General features: G+C 38.1%; 2 protein-coding genes across 2 annotated transcripts in view; both read left to right on the forward strand.

Annotated features, from left to right (window-relative positions):
• The window catches only part of slc4a11 (solute carrier family 4 member 11), a 59,364-nt gene extending 46,469 nt beyond the window's left edge, over window positions 1-12,895 (forward strand). The window contains 6 exon segments of the mRNA XM_036573940.1: window positions 87-193; window positions 813-978; window positions 3,350-3,523; window positions 4,862-5,057; window positions 8,598-8,767; window positions 9,589-12,895. Coding sequence (XP_036429833.1) covers window positions 87-193; window positions 813-978; window positions 3,350-3,523; window positions 4,862-5,057; window positions 8,598-8,767; window positions 9,589-9,655 — 880 coding nt within the window. The 3' untranslated portion in view covers window positions 9,656-12,895.
• A 1,775-nt stretch (window positions 12,896-14,670) lies between these two features.
• Window positions 14,671-25,996, forward strand: rpia (ribose 5-phosphate isomerase A (ribose 5-phosphate epimerase)). Its single transcript, XM_036573941.1, has 9 exons — window positions 14,671-15,070; window positions 16,876-16,936; window positions 17,013-17,068; window positions 17,169-17,228; window positions 17,615-17,679; window positions 19,968-20,036; window positions 20,294-20,435; window positions 23,337-23,436; window positions 24,402-25,996. Exons 1-9 carry the CDS (start codon window positions 14,873-14,875, stop codon window positions 24,497-24,499), a joined length of 849 nt encoding a protein of 282 aa, XP_036429834.1. The 5' UTR covers window positions 14,671-14,872; the 3' UTR covers window positions 24,500-25,996.
• The last annotated feature ends 750 nt before the right edge of the window (window positions 25,997-26,746 follow it).

Genomic DNA, 26,746 nt, shown 5'->3' on the forward strand with positions numbered 1-26,746 from the left:
GTAAAGAACATACACACGTAAATAAACACACATACAGGTAGGCCTGGTAGTGAGATGTGTTTTGATACACTAATTGATGTGTGCAGTCCCTTCCTGCATGCCAAGATGAGGGAGATTCTGTCAGACTGTGCTCTGCCCATCTCTGTGCTCGTCTTCTCCTACGTAGGCTCCTACGTCTTCAACGATATTGGCTGTAAGTGGTGCCACTCTGTAGACACACACACATATATATAAAGTATAAACATACACAGACACATACATAGAAAGATGTTGCTGATCTTTAGCCATTTTCATTCAAGAGGTATTGCTTTTCTGTTCTATACTGTTTAAATGTAATTACATAATTACATATCCATTACATTGAGTTGCATAATGAATTATATTGACATTTGATACACAATTTAATGCACAATTTGCATTAGGTTTGAACCTGCAAATACCACTTTTTTCTGTTTGTTCTGATGTCAAGAAATGACAAACATTCTTTACATTTCTTTTCTCAAAGCAAGACTGTACATGCAACAGTCATTTTTCATCGGATCCCAACAATAACAAAATATCTCTTCATCTGTGGAAGATTCTGCATTACCAACAAAATTTTATCCTCTTGTTTCACTGAGCCTTGAGCGAGAAATAATTAATATCGAATTACACCATGTGATGACTGCAACTACTGGGGTTAATGAATTTGCGATTGCATCACTTAATTTATAGAGATCGCGTCTGTGTTGTCAAGTCATTTCATCCAAAGCGTGTCTAAACAGTCTGGATTGTGCTCAGTATTGTGATTGTTTTTGATATTTGCGTTACAGTGCCAGTGTTTGATTACCATGAGGGTCCAGTGTTCCGAGTGGCCCCTTTAGAAAAGCTCACAGGAGCCAGTGTGCTGAGTGCTATGGGCCTGGGATTACTCCTCGCTGTCCTCATCTTCATCGATCAGAACATTGTAGTCTCACTCACCAATGCTCCAGAGAACAGGTACAACTGCCAGTGAAGTCACTTCAGCAGAGGCAACAACTGCTAAAATGCAATTATATCAGTAGAGTGGTTCTCAGTCCAGGTCCTGGAGTTCCACTGGCCTGCATGTTGTTTTGTTTTCAATGCCCAGTTCATGTTAGGAGGTGTGGGAGCAGAGGGAAGTCTTAAGATGAGGAGATAGAGCCACTGTGTTAGCATAATGGGAAATATGCTTCATATTGTGTAAGATCTTTTTACAATTGCTAACAAGCATTTCTGAGTACCAAGTTCACGTTTTCAAAGGTCTTCACACATCTCTCTGCAGAAACATGCAACTCAGCATACCAATTCATTTTATAACCAAAATTTACATTTACAGCATTTAGCAGATGCTCTTATCCAGAGAGACTTACAAAAGTGTTTTGCTGTCCACCAAGAGAATGTATCTAGTACAAATTAGTTAGAATAAAAGCTACTCCTGAGCTCAGATATTGCTAGAAACAAAAACCTATGTAGAATTAGACATAATGCAATACAAAATATTCCAATAACTACTTATATTAATGCTCACTTAAGTGCTGTAAATAGAGATGTGTCTTCAGTCTGCGTTTAAAGACTGTGAGAGGGTCTGCTGTTTGGACAGCCAGTGGGAGTTTGTTCCACCACCTGGGTGCCAGGACAGAAAAGAGTCTTGATGCTTGTCTTTCATGCATCTTGAAGGATGGCGGGTCAAGCCGAGCTGTACTTGAAGCTCGAAAGGCTCAAGGTACAGTTGGAGTTTCGACCATTGCCATTAGGTGGGGAGGGGCTGGTCTGTTTTTGGCTTTGTAGGCAAGCATCAGGGTTTTAAATCTGATGTGGGCAGCTACAGGAAGCCAGTGAAGGGAGCACAGCAGTTAAGTGACATGAGTGAACTGAGGAAGATTGAAGACAAGCTGTGCTGCTGCATTCTGGATGAGCTGCAGAGGCCTAATCGTCCAAAATGCTCTTCAGCTACCAAGAAGCTCTGTAAACACACAAAAATAAACTCATTATGTCAAAACAACAGTAGTGTTCTTCCAAAAAGAATACAATCCAGCAAAGTCACTTAACTAACACTAACAGTAACTGTTGGTTTTAAGGTAGATCCACTGTTTCATGTACATCTATGAGGTAGTAGGTTAATTCATTTTTTACATTTATTGTGTAAACAAAGTATAGGGTTTTTTTCAGAAATTACATTACAAATCATTACAAAACAGAATGTCAAATCTTTACTAAGTGGCTAAAATGAAAAAATCAGTACTTTACATTATCTAGCAAAAAAGTCACAGATACAGTAACTGATTAGTCTGTCTGATCTGCATCATTTGATTACATGTTCTCATTCACATCACATGTAATAAATGGTCAACACTGGGTAGGACTTCAGCTGAGATGAGAATCAGCTTTGACTGACCTGTTTATGTACATTCAATCAGATGTTTGTCTCTATAACCATTATAATTTTTAGGCTTTGATATTCATGATGTAGCTGATTGATACCTATTTTATTGTCAAGTTTTGGAGTTAAGTATAACAGCTGTGTGACAATGTCTGCATACTTTTGCAATTTGAGCTCTAGAAATATTCAATTTTGTTAAAGGCTCAGACAGAATGAGAAGACAATGAAAGAATTTTGGAGTTTGTGTTGAACTGAATGTATACTGTTGTACGGAAATGTTTGAACACTCGTGGTCAAATTGCGTGTTTTATTGAAGTTAAAATAGGTTAGCACATCCCCCTCAGGGAACTTAAACATGGCCTTTCTCTGCTAATTTTAGTTAGCATATTGAAAAAATAAAATATAAAATGTGTCATAACACATTTTCTAACACTTCATAACAGGCCACATTTTTTCAATATGTTAAATTCAGCAAATAAACAGTAATTATGCATTAAATGTTAGATTTTTGGGAAATACAGTTGTACTATATTCAAGCAAAGAAAAAATGTTCATGTTGTGCTAACTGTGAAGAGTTTTTAAACACAGATAACTTGGTACTGAAAATGTTTCTTAGCAATTATAAAAAAATAACTTCTTATTGTTGCTTTATCTGGTAAAGGTTCAGGGTAACTGTATGTGTACATGTGTTCATGAGTGTGTTGTGTGAGGTCACTGAACAATGCTTCAGTGAATAACAGTGCATTGGGGTTCATGTAAATGCATGATCTTTACTACGTTGAATGGTATCTGCTGTGTATAACTATTTTTTGTGTGCGTGTCTGTGTGTGTGTTTGTGTGTTGACGTGTTGTGTGATGAAGAGTACACTGCATCTCTGGGAACTGACTGTGTATATATCTGTTTTGTGTGTGTGTGTAAACCATTGTGTGTTTTCTATGTGTGTTTTTGTGGGTGTCCTGTTGCTGTAGGTTACTGAAGGGTACAGCATATCACTGGGACCTGACTTTATCTGGCCTGATTAATATTTTGATGTCGGTGCTGGGCCTGCCGTGGATGCATGCTGCTTTCCCTCACTCCACGCTGCACGTTCGGCAGCTGGCCATCGTGGAGGAGCGGGTGGAAGGAGGACATCTCTACGAGACGTGAGGACACACATTTACTTCTCCAGCGGCAGCATTGCTCTTTCACACAGCTGACAGACACTAGTTTTGTCTAGTAACTTATATACACGTACATCTAATCTAGATCTAAATTATGCCTTAAAATTAAAAGGTTACTGTGTTACCCTTCTCTTGTTTAATTTCCAGTTAAACAGCCATTATGTACAAATTATTCATTTTTCAACATGAGGAAAAAAGCAGAAAACATATATAGTGGAAATTCACACAGAGGCCTTGACAACTCTTTTTTTCCCCCAGTATTATAACTTCTGTTCTTTTTGGGAGACTTGCTTTCAGTTTTTCAAAGAAATCTGCAAGGAGGTTTTTACAGTTCAGTCCAGGAATTCAGTGATGTTAAGGTCTAGGCTCTGGGGAAGCCAGCCATTACTCTGAGAACACCAGCAACTTCTTTGTTTGGTTCGCAGATTTTAAATTTTTTTTTTAAGTTTTTAAAAGAAATCTGCAGGGATATATTTCCATACGTCTTGTAAACACCTTAAATGTTGGTTGCATTTTTTTGCTTCTCACAATCCAAATAATCCCAATTATAAATTTAGACTCATCAGTCCATAAAATCTTACTCCACATCTGAGTAATCCAGTTTCTGTGTTCAAGTGGAAATGTTCTTTTTTGTCTATTTTCTTTTGTCAAGAAGGGCTTCTTGACAGCTACACATCCTTTCAGACACATAGTGTTGAGTTGTCTTCTCACAGTGGAAAGATGGACAGAAACACCTGTGGACTGATCTGATGCTTGAGTACTGTTTAACTGATGGAGACAGTTTTGGTGTTCTTGTTTTTTCACTTATTTTCATTTTGCTTCCTTATTCAAGTGAATTATCTATCTAATCTCTTCAAAAATATCTTCTGGAATAAATAAATAAATAAAATAGCTTGTAACTAATAGCCATTTGGACTGGAAATTAAATAACAATGGTGGTCTCTGACTTTTGCTCAGGACTGACTGATGATAATCCATGTGAAAACACACTTTAATAACATTGCCTTTTACAGTGCTTCATTTTTGGCAGCAGTTATTGTTTTTTATTGCCTTATTTGCTTTTATGTATTCTATCTACTTTTATTTACTTGATTTCTGCTTTTATTTGCTGCATTCTTTTTTTATTGTTTTTTCTGTTTTTTATCATCGTCTTTTTCTTTTTTCTGTTTGATTGATTTTATGTCATTTTTAGTGATGTCAAGCATTTTGAGCTCTTCTCCTATATCTTCTTTAACAGTGTTATTGTTATTATTATTATTATTATTAAAATTATTATTATTATTATTATTAAGTCGCATTTGTGTGTATGTGTGTGTGTAGTATAGTGAGTGTGAAGGAGACGCGGGTGACATCGCTGGTGGCTAATATCCTGATCGGTGTGAGTGTGTTCCTGCTCCCTGTGCCGCTGCAGTGGATTCCCAAACCTGTGCTCTACGGCCTCTTTCTCTACATCGCCCTCACTTCCATCGATGGCAACCAGATGTGTGACCGCATGGCACTGTTACTCAAGGAACAGGTACTGATGAGTGTGTGTTGGAGCATTTGTATGTGGATGTTACAGTTATATAGTGGACAGTTACAAGTGCGTTTATGTTGATGGAGTGCTCTGAGCAACTGTCTCTCTTTCACGTTGTGACTAATGAGAGGGCAAATAAAACTCACAGAAGGCATTTTATGAATGTGTTTAAAGGAGCAATCGCTACATCTTGTACACAAAAGCAAGGTGCAAGAGCGCCCTCTACCGTTCATCTGTGGGAATCTTATGGATTATAGTAAACATCTAAGCTTCTATCGTGGTCCTGTTTCAACATTGTAGTGTTTTTAGTCAGGATGATTCACTTACTTATTTTCTTTGAAACCTTTGATTATATACTATCATTCATCAACTGTCATTCATAATTGCTGTTATTTTATATATTTTGTATTTTGAGATGTACAACCCTGTTTCCAAAAACGCTGGAATGCTGTGCAAAATGCCAAAAAAAACAGTATGCAATGATGTGCAAATCATTTAAACCCTATATATAATTAAATATAGTACAAAGACAATATATCAAATGCAGAAACTGTTTTTTGAAAATATATATGCCCATTTTGAATTTGATGTCAGCAACACATTTTTTTTAAATTGGGGCAGAGGCATGTTTACCACTGTGTTGCATCACATCCTCTTTTAACAAAACTCTTGTGAGTGTTGTGGAACTGAGGAGACCAATTGCTGTCGTTTTAAAGTGAAATGTTTTCCCATTCTTGCTTGTTATAGGATTTCAGCAAATGTTTTCAATGATTAACAGGTCTGGACTACAGACAGGCCAGTTCAGCACCTGGACTCTTTTTCTGTTGAGCCACACTGTTGTTATACGTGCAGAATGTGTTTTGGCATTGTCATGCTTTAATAAGCATCGCCTGCCCTGAAAAAGACGTCAGCTGGATGGTCCTTAGATGCTGGCTTTGGAACTGTGCGCTGATAAAAAGCTGGATGGTCCTTCTCCTCTTTAGTCTGGAGGACGCAGCGACCACGATTTCCAAAAAAAGTTTTATCAAATTTTGATTCGTCTGACACTTTTCCACTTCACCTTAGTCTATTTTAAATGAGCTTAGGCCCAGAGAAGGTGGTGGCGTTTGTTGATCTTGTGTCTATATAGTTTCTTCTTTGCATGGTAGCGTTTTCACTTGCATTTGTGGATGCAGCGACACGCTGCAAAAGACAGTGGTTTTTGGAAGTGTTCCTGAGCACATGCAGTGATTTCCACCATAGAATCTTGTCTGTTTTTGATGCAGTGCCACACGAGGGCCCGAAGATCATCCCTTGCACACAGAGATTTTTTTGGATTCTCTGAATCTTTTAATAATTAAGAACAGTAGATGATAAAAACTCAAAGTTCTTTGACTTTTTATGTTGAGAAACGTTATTCTCGATTTATTACACTATTTGCCCACACAGTCTTTCACAGAAGAAAGAATTTAAGAATTTAAAATGAACATATATTTTTCAAAAAACAATAAACATTTCTCAGTTCTAACATTTGATATGTTATCTTTGTACTATTTTCAATTAAATATAATTATAATATAATTAAATGATTTGCACGTCATTGCGTTCTGTTTTTATTTACATTTTGCATAGCGTCCCAACATTTTTGGAAATGGGGTTGTGTTTTGAGATGCTTTATTGCCTATTTAACGTATTTTAGGAACAACAATAAGTTATTACATTTTTAAATGATATACTGTAATTACTACCACCATTGAGGCATTCTAGATATTATTTAAATATAACATTCATCCACCATGGATGCTGTGAAAGCCATGAGGGGCCATTGTAGTGTTACACTCCTACTGTGGTTTTACCACAGTTAAGAGGTGTTGTTAGACTAATGCAGAAAAGTGAAGTAGAGTACAATCACTGTAGCACATGGCCACAAGTGGCTTATTGCTTTTATTAACTGCTGACAAAATATTATTAAATACATGTGAATTTGATAAATAACTTAATATAATAAAATTACAATAAACATTTCTTCCACCAAGAAATGTAGCTCATTTACAGTAGCATGTGGTTGCTAAGCAACACAACAATCAAGGATCACCATGAACAACACAACAGTTTTGACATTAAAGCAAATTCATTGCCTTGTGGCAAAGTTTGCCATTTTGAAGGCTGAACATGCCATTCAAGTAAGTGTGTATTCAAGTATTCAAGTGTGTAGATTTGAAGAGTTTTTACTTTTATGAAGGAGGGTCTGCTGCCAGCAGTGAATTCTGGGAGAGAATCATTCTTACCTCCAAACACAGCACTGCAGCAGATATACAGATATAGTATAATTAAAAAATTAAAGTATAATATAATATTACCAAAACATGAAAAGAGGCACATATTACAGTTTTTCATATATTCAGATTTGTTTCTATAGTAGCTTTCAAATTGTGGGCAACAAAAAAGGTTAAATTACCATTATTAGCACATCAACTTCAATTTAGTTTGTTGAGGTTGATGTAGCGCACCTTGATTTCTGTGGGCTGTCGTAACGGCTATGAGATCTAAACGACCTCCTACAAATTACATTGCAAGCGAGTCATTGAGTTTCAAGCACAGGGGCATTATGGAGCCAGTAGAAGGTAAATGAAAAGCAGCCTTTTTATTATCTGTTTACAATAGTTATGGGGTCTGAAATGATGTCTGTACACGTTGACCTTTTGACCATAGCATATTAAGCAACAGATTAACAAATAAATCAAAATACCTAGAAAACTGTATAAAATTTCTACACGACTTGCAGTTGCATAATTGCTGAAGTCTGATAATCTAAACAATTCCACAGCAGTTAAGTCTTTGCAGTTTAAGTCTCAGAGTGTGTCAGAATGCTCCTCAATTTTCATGTTAAAATCATCAAAATGTTCACTTAGGAATGATTCTGCTGGAACTGACTACAGAGGACTGAATTTTGAACTTGTCCCCTTTTTCACTTCTCATGATTTTTCATTTCTGCTTTAATAACTTGGCATATTAATACAAAATACAAAAACTGTGTGCAGTGTGTGTATATCGAGTATTGTACAACAACTTCAAACATGGCTCAGCCAATCAGATTTTAGAAATGGAGCTATCCATTTTATAATTACCAATTAATAGCTCATGAAGAGATGATAAAACACATCTATTAAAACAGCATCGGGTGTCAAACAAGTATGATGCAAAGCGACAGAGGGTTCATCCTTTTTTGCCCCTTACAGATGTTTATGGTCTGTATTGTGCTCTTACTTAATGAACCACAACAGAGTTCACTTGGAATCAAACCTCCTCAGGGGGTCTCAGTGGGCTAATTTGGTACACAGCAGAGTTTGACTGGCTGTGCTCTCACTTGCACCAAGGTTTATTCTTGTATTTTTTGAATTTATATCTCTTCAGTACAAGACGTGCCTTTGCTCATAACCCCTCTCTCTCTCTCTCTCTCTCTCTCTCTCTCTCTCTCTCTCTCTTACTCTTTCTATCTCGCTCTTGCTTTTTGTCTTTCTTTGTCTACCCTCTTTTACTCTCTCTGTGTGTCTCTCTCAGACATCCTATCCTCCCACTCACTATATCCGGAAGGTGCCGCAGAGGAAAATCCATTACTTCACTTTCCTTCAGATGGTGCAGCTGCTGTTCCTCTGTGCGTTCGGGATGTACCCTCTCCCGTACATGAAAATGATCTTCCCTCTGCTAATGTTTATCCTCATACCTATCAGGTTTGTCATGTTGAATGTCTTAGCCTATATTACACATGCATGCACACATTCACACACACAGGGCCCTCCAGAATTATTTGGACGCTTTATGCATTCAAGAATTGTATGTTTTTAGGTGTTTAACAAAATGGTATTTGTTTTGGAAAAAAACACTTTTTAATATAAAACTGATGTAAAGTCTGTGTTGAGAAAGTCTAGAGAAGAACTGAAGAGTTTCATTCTTAAATGCTGGAAATTAGTTGGTAAAAATTTTGGATCTGATGAGTTTTTGAAAATAATAACAGAAGGCACATATATGATATTATATATTTTTTTTTTCTTTTATCAAGGTCATATTAATCATAGCATCGATATTTCTTGTATGTGTATATCCCACTGGTAAGTGGTCTGTAAAGTGTTTTAGAACAAAATCCTTGAACTCCAACCTTGACTGCACTAAGGCCACTGTACAACAAAGAGGCAGAGATGAGTCTGAGGCTGTTTTTTCTTACAGTGACATTGATGAGCTTGTTTTTACTCATGATGCATTTTTGATGCAAACCTTAAACTGTTAAAATGATAATGATCTGAAAAAGACCAGCCTCCTTTTAAAAGAATACTTTACCTAAAAGAAATTACAGTCTTGAAGTGATCAGTCTAAATAAATAACTTTTTGACATTTTGTTGCTCACACAATCAAGTAAAATACATTTTTAAGTATGTCACAAATGTCCAAATAGCTTTTGGGGCCACGGTACATAGTCATAGGCTGTTAGATCTGCTAGAGTTTGTCTGTTGATTCTTGTTGGGTGGTGTAACTGACTGCATTTTAATTGCCTCAGGAATTGTCTGCTGCCCAGGATCATTGACGCAAAATACCTGGACATCATGGACGCACAGCACATGTAAACACACGCACATTGCACCTCCAAGAAAAGGACTCTGGGAATTGTATTTCTGAAATGCAAAACTCTGGGAGGAAAAACAGACTGATTCTAGTGTTGAACAGCAGGCATTCTGGTGAAGCACTGAAACTGAGAGAGAGAGAGAGAGAGAGAGAGAGAGAGAGAGAGACTGAGCGACAAAGAGAGAGATTAATATAGATAATAATGAAGGCAGACTGTACTCCTGTCTGACTGTTTGACCTCTGACTTTGGTCAGTCATCGCTTCTCTCATGTTTTTCCCATGCCAAAGCTTCTGTCTTTGGTTTGTTCATGACATGGACCAAGCACTTGATTTCTGAAACCATCACACAAGTACACATACAAATGCACATGCAGTGGAGTCGAGTTGTCGAGTCACACCAACGTTAAACGAGCGTGTTGACCGTTTGGCTCTTCTCTCTGCGTTTCTGATGCCGCATGACAGGTCACTGAACAAGAGAGTGGAGTGGATCTATCTGTAGCAATACCTCTTTGATGCTGACCACTCACACACGCAAAACAAACCAGCTAACCCTCTGTGTATCCCATCCTCTCATCAGTTCATACATCGAGTGAAGTCAAACTGTGTGTATCATAGACATTCCAGCGCATCGCAGTGCGCATCATTGCTAATGAGTACTGATGAAGTCAGCACAGACCAAAAGAACACTTGCACCCTGCTTGGATACTGTGTCTCATAGCAATACAGTGTTATAGAATATGAATATTTTAGATATTTCTAAGAGAGACATTTCTTTTGAGGTTGATATATTTCTAGTTTGGATACATGGTGACATATTCAGAATGTAATGTTAGCGACGATGCTTCAGGGATACGGGTTGCCGCGTCCAGATTAAAGTCAAGGAAGAGCTATTTCCCACAGACCTTACTCAACTGCGGAATGAACATATTGCCATTTAAGCTTTGCACATTACAGAACACCACAACTGTCTCCGATCTCAAATGTAACCAAACAAGCACACACACAAACATATAAACACAAATACGTATAGGCATGTGCTTATAAACAGACTAGCATGCTGGCTCACATGCACTCAATTCTGGCCCTACTTCACACCGGATATGGTGGAATTAATAAAGCATGGCTTTTATAAGATACCAAAACGTTTTATTTTTTACAATTCAAAACAGAAAAGGCATTTAAAAGTGATAAATCAAGAGGGATCATTGAAGGAATGTCTTAGAAGTGCCAGTTTTTGTACACAAACATACAGCCTTTTCAAAATGTGTCTCTACTCTGGACAGCTAACAGGCTCTTCACAGATGACTTCAATCAGTGATCTCTTTTGATTTGTTATAGCAATATAACAATTTTTAAGTGCTCAAAAATGTATCTTGAAGTCAGACTGTTTTAAACGTCATCACATCCCCTTTACCAGCATTGCTGAATCATACTCAAATCCTAAACTACCCAAACAAAGCTCTTAGAACTGTGCTACTAATACTGAGAGAAAGAGAGACAGACAGAGAGAAAAGAGAGAGAGACCCAGACAGAGAGAGAGAAAAGAGAGACAGAGAGATTAAGTGACAGAGAAAAAGAGACAGGCCCCAGATGATAGAGAGAGAAAGAGAGTGAGAGAGTATATTGTCTAACTGAATTTCTCTACGCTTGCAGCACTGCAGGGTTTTGTAATTTTCTTGCCTGCTTTAACAAACTGAACCTGCAGTTAGTTATAAAGCTAATTCTGGGTTTAATCAAAGAAGGAGAAACACTAAACAAATCAGAGCTGTGAGCATACAGAGATTCAGGCTGAGAGGAATAGAGGTGAGCTAAAACAGGGAGTTTGTACCCCTTTGCTGCAGTGACAGCCTCTACTCTTCTGGTAGGGCTTTGCACTAGATGTTTGAAGGATTGCTGTGAGGATTTGATTGCATTCAGCTACAAGAGCATTAGTGAGGTCAGGTACGAATATTGGACGATTAGTTCTGGATCATAATCACCACTCCAACTCATTCCAAAGGTATTGGATCAGGCTTCATCACGGTCTCAGTTTATTTGGATAGCCCCTGATAGATTATCTATAAATGTTTAAATTATTAATAAATTATCTGTAGATTCTCAACAGCTTTAGGCTTGAGTTTAGTATTAGTATCAGGGAGAGGTTTGGGTTTAGGTTTTGGTTGAAGTTAAGGGTAGGGTTATGATTAGAGCCAGGGTTTAATGAGCATCTATGGTGGGCTATTCAAATAAAGTATTACCTTCATCACTTTAGAGAATGGCTTCACAGTCCAATGCTTGAGGGTTTTAGTGCCCCTCTAGCTGACGCTTGCCATTGGGCTTGTGTTGCTGCTCTAGAGTGTCCCATTCTACTGGTCAATGCTTTTCTGTGGAGATTATACAGGCTGTGTTTGCATACCTGAACACCTGTGTCAGCCATGGGTACACCTTAAAATAGCTGAATTCACTAATTAGAAGGGGTGGATACTTTTGGACATACAGTGCAAGTTAAAAAGGAGGAAATTGAAAGGGAATGTTAGACACTGGTCAGAAAAACATAGCAGATAAAGGCTTACGGCTGCACTGAGTGCAGAAAGCAGGGCAAAAAAGGCGGCTAGAATTGGATTCATCTCCTCCTAAGCTTTAAGACGACATGAGAGAAAGAGAGAGAGTGGTATCCAAATTTATTGTTTTTTTTTCTTGTTGATGTTTAGTCAATTAGTTTCTCAAAGCTGCACTACTCAGTGAGTTTCATTCCCACCTCTCTCTTTCCTCTCTCTTTATCTCCTCTGAGACTGTGACAGTATCATAAGTAGTCTGGAGCTGTGCCCTCTGGTGTAAAAAAAAAAAACAAAAAACAAAAAAACAAACAAAAAAAAAAACTCCTCCCTGTACATCATTGGACTTCTCTCTCAGTATTTGACTGTAATATTGAAGTATTCAGCTTTATTTTGTTATTCTTCTTACCTGGATTGGATATGTTGACAGTTATGTTCTGTGCTGGTTTAATATTGTTTCAACAAAAAAAAAGAAAAAAAAATTCTTCTTCTAATAATGAATGTATAATGTGTAGATTTTTATATAACACATACAAATTCATTGTCAAAATAATTTTGTCAAGCAGATAAGCTAAATTTGTAAACTGCAATATGTAAAAATAAGATAAATGTTTATCAAAAGGACTGTGTGATTTTGAAAAGAGTAATGCTATACACTGAAAACTAGATCATTTCAAGCTGGTTGCCAAATAAAGAGTTATATTGATACTTGTCTGGTTTTTTATCAGTGTTATTTGTAGGTGGTAATGTGTTATGCACTTCTCTTAAGCCTTTTTTTAATTTTTTTTTTTTTAATATTGGAAAAAAATCTTCTGGGTTATTATTCAGGACACAGACAGTGGTCACAGTGTAACTATGGGTGCAATGAGAAACATTTTAAATCTGATTTTCATTTTGTGAGGTCAGGATGTGATTCAGTTTGTAATTCTCAGGATTTTATGTGTTGGCAATGTCCTAAAATTCTTTATACAGATTCTACTGATCTTATTATACTAAACAGATTGGCTTAGAGAGGAAAAATAGATTTAAAAATGTAAAATAGATTATTACAAGGCAGACAGGCAGCACGGTGGCACATTAGGTAGCAAGAGAGGCCCGGCATGTTCTCCCCATGTGTGCGTGGGACATGCAGTCAGACAAGTTGGAGATGCTGAATTGCCCCTAAGGGTATGTGTGTGTGAATGTACATGTCTGTGTGTCTGCCCTGTGATGGACTGGTGACCTGTCCAGTGTGTTTGCTGCCTTCCGCCCGATTAATGATGAGATAGGCTCCGGCACCCTCCGCAACCCAGAAAGATAAGTGGCTTAGAAGATGGATGGATTTCAAAGCAAAACAGCAAAAAATATGATACTGAGCAAAACTTGGAGAGCACTTTTCATTTATGTAACTTCCAGTCAAAGCCGTCATTAAGTTGTTAATTTCTCAGGATATTTTTATGAGGAGATATAAGAGAATCCACAAACATAAGGAAGTGGAAAGTCAAAGGGCAAGAAAGAAAAACTGATGATTCAGGGTGACACCTAACAACCATGTATGACCTGGTAGACCACCCAGATGGTGACCACCAGATAAACAACCCTTAAAACTTTCATCTTTGAGAGAGAGGAGAAGACAACTCAACACTATGAGTCTGAAAGGATGGGTAGCTGTTGGGAAGCCCTTACTGAGAAACAGACAAAAAATAAGACCTCCAGACCTCAACATCACTGTATGTTTCAGGGATTCATTTGATTGTGAGAAACAGAAAATGCAACCAACTTTGCAGATTAAACCTTGGAGGTGTGGAAAAATATCCTTGCAAAACTGAAAGGAATCTCTCAAAAAGAATGGGAGCTGTATTTAAAGGATGGACACCCTACTAAATACTGATTTTTATATTAGTTGTTAAGACTTACGTGTACTTTTCTGTTAAATATATGTTTTAAATGAAGGGTGAAGGATAAGTGAAGGGTGGTCTCTGACATTTGCAAAGTACTGTAAATAGAACACAGACAGCGATTTCCATGCAAGGTGGCAAATGAGAGACCCAGAAGAGACGCTGTTACAAACATCATCACTTTTTGATTTTTTTGAAACTGCACTGAAATCATTCATTAGAACCTGTGTTGGGTCATTAGCTGCATCTGACTATGAACATGAACAGTTTGTGACAATCCTGCGATGACATAGTGTTTTTTTTTAGTGTTTTTTTCATGGCCTTTGGTACATTTTCCATATAAACGGCAACTTAATGTGTAAGTCTCAAAAAGGGCGGTGATTATTTGTCTTATTTATTTATTTACTTATTTTATTAATTCAGTCATTCTTTCATCCATTCATTCATCCCCCTTACTTACCGTTCAAATCACCCTGGTCGCAGTATTTTTATGCGGGTCTCGTTGAGAGATGAAAGTACGACCTCTAGTGGCGGTGATGAGCATTAACCCAATTCTGCTCACAGCTCTGCTCTTTTCGTCCTATTGGCTCCACAGCACGTCTATCAACGTGAACTACTAAGGAAAGCGCCTGCGCGTTTTATGTTGGCTCGAAATATTTATTCTCGCCACCTGGATTTAACATGCGTGACGTTAGGTTTTGACAGCCGTATAAATAAGGCTCTAATAGCAAACTTACCCAAAGACAGGAGCGGTGTTTGCGCTTGGCTACGTGTGTGCGTCTCCTCCTGCTGAAGAGCTGGGTGGGTGATGAGGGTGCAGAGGTGGGCCGAGCTCAGTCTGAAAGCTCCGTTCCTGGTGTCTCTGTGTGGAAAGCGGCGGCCCTCCTCTTCACATCCACAGCCCTGGAGACACGTGTTTGGGTTCCGCAGTCGCAGCTCCAGCGCGGTGATGGCAGAAGAGGCGAAGAAACTGGCGGCGTACGCTGCTGTGGACAACCACATACAGGTGAGGCTGCTTAGCTGCGTGTATGAGCATTTCAGGATGCTACTTGCTAGCCAACGTAAACAGCTGCATTTACATTAGCTTACTTGTTCTGCCTTTACTTTTATCGTGGATAGCTAGCAAGTTGTTTAACTAAAGCACCCCAGTTCCCCAGCACTGTTAACGGGTGACTCGAGTTTGACTTAAGCTTAAGCAGTAACGTTACGCCAGCCACTCACTTTTAAATTAGCCTAACTGAATTTATTCTTTAGTTATCAACTGAAACCTTTGTTTAACTGGTCATTTATTTTCACTACTTTGCAGCCGTCTTGCTGCCGTTAAACTCGCCATAAACACGTGAAAAGGGCGAAGCTGAAGTCTGCATCGTGTTCCAATTTTCCCGTTCCACCTTAAACGGTGCAGCACTTACATTCAGGCGCCTAAGGCTCCAGACTGTAATTGCTGCACCGTTTAAGGTGGAACGGAACATCCGAACAAGAATCCGGCCAATAGGAAGCCAAATTCAGCCTCGTTGAAAAGGCAAGTTTGGCTAATGTTAGCCAGCGGGCTAACCCTGTCGCTCATATAACGTTAACGTTAGCTGAAGCGCTTCAGGATCCCCAGTTAACCTTGTAAGAAAAAGTTAGATGACATAATAATGCTAAATTTAAACTGTGTGAGATTAACGCTTTTTGGAAAGAGCTTAATCTGTGCCTTTGTGAAATAGTACTGTAATGTTGCTGTAGAATAAAATTCTGTTTTATTGAATTTGTACTACTTTAGCTAACTTACGAAAAAATCTGTTGTAGCTGGTTAAAACCGTAAGAAACTACGAGCTCCTTTAGCGCTGTACAGTAATAAGGTTATTTCTGTAACGGTCTATAGTATTATCGCCTTTGTGTAGGAAACCTGAGAGGTTAATATTGTTTTACACTAGTTTTTAGTAGTAAACTATGTACTGGGGTGGGCAATAGGGTAAAAAAATATAATCACAATACTTAAGGACATTTCCACGATATGCATCACCATCTTTGTTTTCCTGCGATTTAATAAGTTGGAACAGACAAACTAGAGCCTGTAGGCCACATATAAGAATACTATAATAATAATAATAATAATAATAATATTAATAATAATAATACAATTGATAATAATTATACAACTATAATGACTTATTCAATGTTTCACTGTAATAATTCCAATTAAACAGGCCTAATTATGCTCACTTTGTAATGAACTATGGCGTTAGTCAGTGTTTAAGTGCTCATATCCACAATAAGCTCAGAAAAACATACTGTGATAAACTGTAATTGCTTATCCCTACTATGAATTTTTAGTACTTTTCTGAATTCACTATGAGATTGTTATATAAATTGTGTTTAAAGATGAGCAATACTGATATTCATATTGTATCGCTTAAAAAGTGTAATCAGACATATGTTTAGATTTGGGTGGTATTTCAAATAAGTAGTTGATGTATTTATTGTACTCAGGAGCAGAACTTTTAGGTGACACTTGGTAACTCTACCAAAATTTCTACATTTTATTTATTATACAGCATTTATTGCCCTACAGAAAAAAAGTTATTTATCTGTAATGCAAATCCAGGTAAATCTTTATATAGCAGCATCAGCAGACATGTAGATGAAAGTATTGGATATTTGCATTGACCCATGATCTCCATATTGTTGCATCCCTATTTGTGTTGTACTATTTCTGTTGTTTGTATTGTATAAGAGTGAGTAGGAATGCTTTAAAATAATCCACAGATAAAATCAGAATCTTAAGGAACGCCCTTGACAGTACTGCTGCTCTTCTTTCTCCAACAGAATAACCAGGTGGTCGGAGTGGGAAGTGGCTCCACTATAGTCTACGCTGTGGACAGGCTGGGTAAGCTTTACTGCATGTATGTAAGAGATAATAGGCTCTTACGTGAAGGTAAATACTGTAATTCTTTATGTTGCAGCTGAGAGAGTCAGGCAGGAGAAGCTGAACATTGTATGTGTTCCCACGTCCTTCCAGGTAAGTGTATGTGAGGGTGTTCCTCAGAAGCAGTTGTTCGCATTGATCTGTCTGATAATAGTGATGAAGAGGGCGATGTTCTGTCTGTTCTTTTTATCAGGCTCGTCAGCTGATCCTCCAACACGGCCTCTCTCTGTCAGATCTAGACAGACACCCAGAGGTCAGTTAATCATAACACAGACTTGTCAGCATTTAGATTAATTTCTTGATTCTGGTTCTTTATTTGGTTCCAAATGTGTTTTTTGAGTATATCTCCTTTGCCAGAGCATAGGAAAATCTTTTCACTCTCACATATTTTTTAAAAAGGATTTTGTCTGGATTTCAAATGCGTCTACCAAAAAAATGTGGAGTTTAGAGGTTGGGATTGGGATTGTGTTACTGAGTAGCATGTTGTTGCGGTCTTGTTCCGCACCCCCCAAGTGCCAGCCATTCCTATATACCAGCCTGCATTTAGACACAACAACAATTTGCTATAAATGTAGAAAAGTGCTTCAAAATGTTTGATCTGCAAATGAGAAAATGACTTGTCTGTGTGTTGTCTGTTAGCTGGATGTAGCGATTGATGGAGCTGACGAGGTGGATGCTTCGCTCACTCTTATTAAGGGAGGCGGGTAAGGAGGACGAGACCATCTGTTAGCCAAGGACGTGCTTGCTCAGTTCACCATGTGATCTTTGCTAACTGCATTTTAGGGATGCGCCAATAATGAATTTCTAGCCCAGATTCTGATGTCTTTACAGTCGAAATGGCCAATGGCCAATTTATATTAGACTTTTTAGCCCAAAGTCACAGTACGTGAGCTAAATGAACACATGAAACACACTAGCACATTTCCAGCACTTTCTGTTAGCCATGTCAAATAACATGACTCAAATGAAGCACTCCATTGAAAGTGAGAGGCAACTGGAGATTTAGCACAATGAGTCATGCATAATTATGTTAGGACATTTTTGTACAGGTGTAGCAGCAGCATTCAAATATAAGTGCACTTACCTGCCTAATGTTGATTACATCAGTGAAATTCAACACAGATCAGCAAAACTAAAAATTATAAATTGGCCAATCTGCTGATTCTCTTCTTGGCTGTTTATGATTGTGTATCCCCTATTTTTTATCATAATGTTGATTGTCCTGTTCATTTAAAATTCTTAAAGAAGTTGTCATTTAACCAGTTTCCCCCTTACTTCAAATATACTTGATCAGCCAAGACATGTCTGTGGTCAAAGGTTTGATTCTTTAGTTTTGCACTGGAGGTACCTGGATAATGTAGCTAATAAGTAATGGAAATTCACCAGTTAACGTAGTTCGAACTGCATGCCTTAATCATCACAAACGTGCCTCAAACTGTGCTGGGTTTTTAATTCTCTGGGGGTCCATGAACTCACCTGTGTGTCAAATTCAGTGTTTCTGTATATTTTTCTTTACACTCTCAGAAATAAAGGTATGAAACTGTCACTGGGGCAGTACCCCTCGTGTCACTGGGGTGGTGCCCTCAAGGGTACATCTCAGTACCTTTAGTCAGGGAACATAATTGTACCATAATCCATTGAAATTGTTTTCTAAGTTGTAGTAACTCCACACACACCGTCTCGTCTCCAGGCTTTTTATTTTATTGTACTGTTTTAAAACGTTAGGTTATGAAATGGTACAAATATATCTTACTAATGTGTATCTTACTTAAGATGCATAAATTAACCATCCATCCATCCATCCATCATCTAAACCTCTTATCCTTCCGGGTCGCGGTGGGGTGCTGGAGCCTATCCCAGCTGTCATCGGGCGGAAGGCAAATGAACCTTAAAACTTTTTTTTACATCGTTTGTACCTTTATTTCTGACAGTGTGTCTTTGCCATAATACAGCTCAAAAACATAATTCAGAGAGTCTGCTCTTTCGATTCAGTCTTATTGTGAGATCATCCAGACTCACATCCGGAGTTATGAGGCTGTAAATAGGGGTTGAAAAACATGTCATCAGTCTCTCACCATGTGTAATTGGTGGATTTGTGTGTTCATCTGCATTTTGTGTGAAACTGGCTTACCCATCATGTTGGAAACCCTTCATTCCTCGTTCAGTTGAGATCTGAGACGTGAAGTGGCTTGCAAATAGTTTACAGCTGCTGAAGTTGCTGCAATAGTTCTGAAAAGTAGCAGTGAAGAGAACAGTGCATTTTCATGTGACACATATGAGTATCATGTTATGCCCTATCAAATAGACACTGTATGACATAATGTCATCTTTAAAAACGGACACAATTCAGGCCTTAGGGTGTCTGCTATTGCTGTTTCTAGATATGTCAGTTTTTGTCTTGGCTGATGAACATTTAGGCAAAGTTTGTTTTTATTTTTTATTTTTTGCTAAAGTATCATTAAAGGAGTAGTATCATTTTATCTGGCTGACAACAAAGACAATTTATAAAGCGTCACTATAAGATTTATTTATTTATTTATTGTTTTTATTTAAAAATAAAAAGTAGTGTTAGTCAAGGAAGAAAACACACACTAAAATAATTTAAAAGTCTAAGGCGTGGGGTTGGATTTCGCAGAAATTTTGGACCACGTCATATTCGGACCATTTACATGTTAAACACCACATGCCCAGGCTCAAAAAGAAGGTCTGGCTCAATCTTTAGGTCTCAACTGCAAAATCACCATTATGCTGATGAAGATATGATGATAAAGAAGATTATTGAATCACCAAGTTTTGATTGAGCTCTCTTTGAATGCTTATTAATCCACTCAAGGCAGGAGCATGAAGCACAACCAATGTTACGAAATGCTCTTCCACCAGAAAGAGATCACTAAAACTTATGTAGCTTTAAATCAAAAGGATGTGAAAAAGTTTTTGTTGTTTATCAAATAAAAGGTCTTCTTGTTTTTTTTACCTCTCACCACCACTTCAGAGGATGCTTGACTCAGGAGAAAATTGTAGCTGGCTGTGCCAAACACTTCATTGTCATTGCTGACTACAGGTAAACAAGTGTGTGTGTGTGTGTGTGTGTGTGTGTGTGTGTGTGTGTGTGTGTGTGTGTTTTGTCTGTCCGTCTCTGGAGAAATGCAGTGGAAATTGACAGGTCCTGCATTTTAAATGCTGATCAATACACTGTATCAGGCATGCTGTCAGTGTTGCTTAGTGTCTAAGAGACAGGGTTACATTGAATGTATGCTTTATTCACATCCACACACTAGCGCTAAGCAGTGTGTGACGGGTGTTTTTCTGTGTGGACAGGAAGGACTCGAGGGCGCTGGGGCAGCAGTGGAAGAAAGGTGTGCCAGTTGAAGTGATCCCCATGGCCTATGTGCCTGTGTCCAGGGCCATCGCCCGCCGCTTCGGAGGAGAAGCTGTGCTGAGAATGGCCGTCAGTAAAGCGGTGAGAGAGCATGTCTGCCGATGCCAATTAATTCCACTGATGGCCTTTGGAATGAGAATAGGAGGGGAAAATCCTACTGTGATCAGCTGTGTACACAGACTGGGCCTGATTGATTGGAAGGCGATCAATCTCAGGTGATCGGAGAGTGAATCCCTCTCCATGCAGCTTTATGGATGAGAGGTGGTGCAGTCTCTGGTGGTACAGCTTGACTTTTTGTGCCTTGAAACAAGGACTGCAATGATTAATTGATGTAGTCAGCAATGCTGATTATGAAAAAAATTGTCATCTGTTGTTTGCATATTAAGGTATAAAATGATTTAATTAATTTATTTGATTAATTGCATATTATGTAGGCTATAATTGTGCTGAATTGTGTTATTTGGTTAAATTGTACACTAAAAATATTTTTCTTTTAATTTAAAAGTTTTGTTAAAACTATATGAGTGGGGAAAAAATAAGCTTTATTAAAAAGTAGTTATTAGTTTCAGTAATTCACTAATTTTCATCCTGTGAATGCTGGACATTAGAATCACATGATTTCCATAGGGTGAACATGAAAATAGTGTAATAAAACTAAACTGTTTACTGATGTCTAGTGAGAGCAACCGTGGCTACATGTTCTAGTTCCTGTGATTCTAGCTTTCTTGCTGTCATACTGCTACATTGTTTTAAGAATAATTGTAGCTTTCCACTTTGGACTGTAGCTTTCCACTCTGTGGTATCCTGTTAATTTCAGTGGAGAGCTCTGCCACATTATGTGGAACTTGATGGGCTGCGCTGCAGCAAAATCTGCCTCGCCACATGGCCAAAAGTGTTCAGATTTCAGCTTGTTGCAAATCAGTGCGGCTGCTGCATTGTGAAGGCCAAATATAACTTGCACCCAAGGCAGAGGGGTCAAGAATGTCTCTCCTTTTCTTTTTTGAATCCATGACGGTTTACAAAATAATCAATGTCTGATTTTATACGTAACTCTTCACAGTGAAGATTTGGTGGGAAGCCTTTTGTTTGGATGTATTTAACGTGGTTTGAATGGGAAGGCAAAATTTAAATCATTATGAAGCTTGTGGGTTAGTTGATAAGGTAGCTAGCCTGCTTGTGAGATTGAGAAAGCTAACTTTTTAGCTTGCATTGACCACTGAATGAGAGGGCTACAGTCACAGAATCAGCTGTAGCACCATACAGTGCGACAGCAGTTCAGGCTGCAACTACAGATACTCTAAAGAGTCAAAAATGAACATGTAAACTTTGACAGCACTGTTGCATATATGTGATTCAGACAGATTACAGAACGCTTCCTATAGGGTTGGGGCCAGTATGGCTTCTTTTATTTGTTTACACCATAGAAGACATTCATAATTAGAATAGATTATAATTCAGTAATAGTTGGTGTTAATAGATGAATCGATTATAGAAATAATCTAGTTGCAGGCCTACTTGAAACACTAACTACTTGGAGTTGTTGCTGATGGCCCAGTGTTAAAAATGCTCAAAATGTTCCACTTTTACACAAAAAAGTATCTCACGTTGATAATACTTGTTTTACAAGTTGAAAAGTTGATGTTTAACGACTACTTCTGAGCAACTTCTGTAGTTCCCAAAGGGTTATCTGTCGGAGTTTCTCCCCCTACACTGACCTTGATTCAGACACAACGTTCTTTTAACCCAAACTCCTGGAACAACTGTGCAGTTTTCACATACAGTTCTGCTCATAAGATTACATACCCCTGGTTGAGTTCAAAATATATTTCCTTTTTTTAATGTGAATGATCATACAAAACATATTTTATTAATAGTTTTGCTCAGATTAAGCTAGTCATCATGAGAGAAATTTCCATGTATTAAATTGATCATGATAATAATTGAAATTACACAGTCAAAAGTTTACATACCCTTGTATTTTGGGGCCTCTTTATATTCATGCTAGTACAATGAGATCACTGTAAAACCTTGTGCATTTGGTGTGCGCTGAATTTGGTTACTAAAATATGGGGAAAGCAAAAAACAACTTAAAAAAATTCAGCTAGAAAAATATTTGAAAATGACAATCAGGTGTATTCCAAGTCCGATTAAGAAGTAGAAAATCAGAGGTTCTGTGGATATCAAGCTAAGATCAGGTAGCCTGAAAAAGATTTCTGAGATAACCACCAGCAAAATTGTGTGAGATGCAAAGAAAAACCCACGAGCAACTTCTACTCAAATACAGTGTTCTCTGAAACAAAGTGGTATGTCTGTTTCAGAATGTACAGTAAGGAGATGTCTAAACAGATATGGACTGCATGGTAGTTGCCAGAAAAAAAATCAATTTTTGTGCATTGTTGCACAACATTATTGAGCCATTTTGGGGAGAACTCAGATGTGCAGTACATGCAGCACAACCAAAGAATTTACAGGACCTGGAGGCTTTTTGCCAAGAAGAGTGGGCAGCTTTACCATCTGAGAAAATAAAAGCACTCAGTCTTAACTGTCACAAAAGGCTGTAAACTGTCACTGCTGTTCATTAAGGAAATACATGATAATAAGAACCAAGGATATGTAAACTTTTGACACGGCTATGGAAACTGTTGACTATATATTTTCAGTTATAATTATTGATATAATATTTGCAAATTTGTGCAATAATGAATAGCGTTGTCATCTGAGCTCCATTGCTAAATAGGAAGATGTTTTGGGTGATCATGCAATTTTAAAATTGTAAATATTTTATATTCAGCCAGGAGTTTGTACATCTATGAGCAGAACTATGTATCTATCCTGCTATGCTCAGGAGTGAGCAGCAGTATGTGAATGTGTATCCATTTTCTGTAGGCTTGGGAGCGTAGGAATTGATAGTTCTGCTGTTATCTGTTACAAAAGACTGTATGGGTGACAGTGACATTCACTCACTTCCATGTACTGCTTCAGGGCCCTGTGGTGACTGATAACAGCAACTTTATCCTGGACTGGAAATTTGAGCATGCTCAGAACTGGAAAGAGGTCAACACTGCCATCAAAATGATCCCAGGTCAGTTCTCTTATATCCTTCTATTTGATGTGGTGTTTAAATGCGTATTCACTTTGACAAACAGCCAGTTTTCAGGTTTTCATCCAAAAGGTCTCTTTTTGAAATGATGCAACGAATTATGGGCAGTCACAAAAGGTGTCACGGTACGTATATTCGTTCCAAACCGTCACGGTATGGATGTCGTCATTTGGCACATGCAGTCGTATGGAGAATACATGATATGTAAGAAGATTGATGAATGTAATGTGGAGCCAAATTTCATAGTCGTAAGTTTCATCCAGAAACTTTAAGATGTAGGCCGTTAGCAAGTTAGCAGTGGCGATCCGCGGAGGAGTCTTCGTCTGCAGCTAGCGTCAAATTATTCAGTCTGTTGGGGCTTCGTAACTGCAGCAGTATCATAACTCCTGATCCCTGATCAGCTGGGAGGCTGAGTTTGAGGTATTTGAACAGTAAACGAGAGCTGAGGAAGGCAGCCGTCGAAGTAAATGAAGAGATGGGATTTAAAAAAAACAAAACAAAAAAAAAACAAGCTGAAATCAAACGAATGAAAGGAGACTTGGCCCTAGCCACAGTTTGCAGTATTTTTGACAGTAATTAATTGTAAGTGCACACATTCAATTTCTGTATGTTGGCTTCCAACTTGAACCTGATCATGAAGCAGGACTTTTCATCACATGCCTCTCATGAGACAAGAATGATAACCATTTATTGAAAATATATTAAAAATCAGTCTAAGTTTTCGCCCTTATGAGTAAGCTATGGAAAAGTTATACAGTGCAATGCAGTCTACATAAAATGAGCTGCCAGCTGTAAAATTTGCAACCTTTTTTAGTGCACATTCATTTAATTGTTATAAAATATTCAGAAAGTCTGTGGAAACCTATTGCTATTGTGTGTGTGTGTGTGTGTGTGTGTGTGTGTGTGTGTGTGTGTGTGTGTGTGTGTGTGTGTGTGTGTATCTCTAGGTGTGGTAGAGACCGGGCTGTTTGTAGGAATGGCTGAGCGGGTTTACTTTGGGATGGAAGATGGAAGTGTGAAGATCAGAGACCCTCCTGTTAACTGAAAGAGAAAGCTTTTCTCTCCTGCTGCAAAGACCAGCCTGACACCACAAGTGCCAGTGGAGTACATACTCGTGCAGCTCGTACAGTGCCGTCTACAGGGAATAACAACAGCTCCTGCTGGGAGAGAGACACGCAACCACAACATTTCCTGTTCTCTCATGAAGGCTTGTGTGTATGAAAAGCAGACTTATACACACTCGCCATCATCAGGGGGTCAAATGTTATTTTTTTCTTTATTTTGTTTTCCTCTGTGTTGTTCACCATCCTGTTACTTTTCCTTTGTCCTCTAGACCAACTAGAGCTGCATTGTCGGACAGGGATTAAGCATAGTCTTGGACTAAATTAGTCATCAGTGATTGAAAATACTTTTTGTGTAGGACTAGGCTTGGTTTGTGCCCTTAGTGTCTGTCTGCCTTTTGTGATTTTCAACACATTATGATTGCTGTCATTTATGCATTTCTCCAAACATGTTCATTTGAAAACCATTGCTTGATGTATTTTGACCTGTGCCTCATACATCTTCCTGTTGATTTGCTGTTGCCTTCTATTTTAAAACTCACTCATCTTTTTTGTTAAATTGAACCAAAGCATGAAAGAGATGTGAGATTTGCTAAATATAGAACTAACACTGCGGGTAAATACTACTTAAAGGTGCACGGATACTTTTTTTGTGCCACTTGGATATAAACTTTGATTTACGGTATTTTCTAGTATCTAGAATTGATAGATTGCATTTAATTGTCAATTTGTTCCAGATTTTTACCTCAGTTTTCAGTTGGCTGTTCCACCCATTATGATCTGTGTAAACAATGTTAATTTTTATATCAAAATAATCAAATGGTACATACAGTTTTAGTTCTGGGGCCACCATTAATGTAGTTTCTGTTCATGTCAGACTGATCATTTCTGCTCAAATTTGGGGGGAAAATGTTGACATCAAGTGATTTGGTTCACCTAGTTACTAATACCAACACTGCTAATGAAACAGCAGGTTTGTACTTCTAATGCAGTTTCTTAAAGAGTGATGCAGTACTTTGGAGGTTAGAGCTTTGATCAGTGCCCAAGAGTTGCTGAAGACATGCTTGGCAGCTCTGTATACAGTTCCTGGGTGAGTAGCTGTCATTAGGTAACAGTGGTGAAACCTCAGTCAGCCAGAATCATCAGTCAGCTGAATTTTGACTGAATTTGTATGATTTATATAATGTGCCTATTAACAGACAGTGGTCAGGGATTTTAAATAGCACTGTAGTTTCTGGTAACCTGGCTCAACTCAGATCTTCAGGCCTTACCTTAGGCCCACTCAGCTTTCTTATGTTAATACAGATGTTTGTCTGACTTTCCTTTTAAGTCACTGTGACTTTTAAGTAACGTAATATTAAACACACCAGCTTTATGTTGAAGTTTCTGTACCAGTACTACTGTGACTTTTAGGGTTTTGATTAAGTGAATGGCATCCTAAAATGTTGTAAAGACCAATCTCATTAAAAAAAAGAACAACCAAGAAAGACTCACTGTGGTATCTTTTTATGTAAATGATCTTCAAGCTTATCAAGAGAAGACTCGTGTTATTCATAAGCTTCTGCTCTATTGGTTCATGTATTTATCTATAATGAGTTGTTTTCCTCTAATGGCCATAAGAGGGCAGCAGAAGGCTCTGCTGTTAACTGGAAATCATGCCTAGACATGCCCGTGATCCTGCAGAGTTTAAAGACAGATTTAAACAGTAATAGGTTTGCTACAATATCCAAAATCTTTAAGATCTCACCTTTTTGAATGCTTCACTTTTTAAAATAAAACTGCCAATACAAGATAGAAAAAACAGGCATCGTCATTGTTTACGAACTACTAAGTCTATTTAAATGCGGTTTAATAGCACTTAATTACTGCTCTCTCCAGCCTTTTTTCTTTGTACAGTTTGATGCACTTTTTTTCTGAAAATCAATCATTTTAACAAGTTTAAATGTACGTATCCTACACATTTACTCAAACCATGTGCCATACGGACTCTCATTTAAACCACGAACATTTACATATACGTTTTTATCGTGGTTATTTGACTTCCACACTTATGAGAAGTGAGTAACTGTACTTTTAAACAGTGGCGCTTGTTCTACACGCGCTGCTCATGAACTCCCGCCGGAAAAGGAAACATGAACTCGCTTTGCTCACGACCGAGCGGCCACGTCGCTCTTTCCATCTAGCTGTTTTCTGCTCGCTAGATCCTCATGCAGATCAGCTCGTCAGAGTTA

This window comes from Colossoma macropomum, unplaced genomic scaffold, assembly GCF_904425465.1.
Source record: "Colossoma macropomum unplaced genomic scaffold, Colossoma_macropomum, whole genome shotgun sequence".
NCBI classification, from domain to species: Eukaryota; Metazoa; Chordata; class Actinopteri; order Characiformes; family Serrasalmidae; genus Colossoma; species Colossoma macropomum.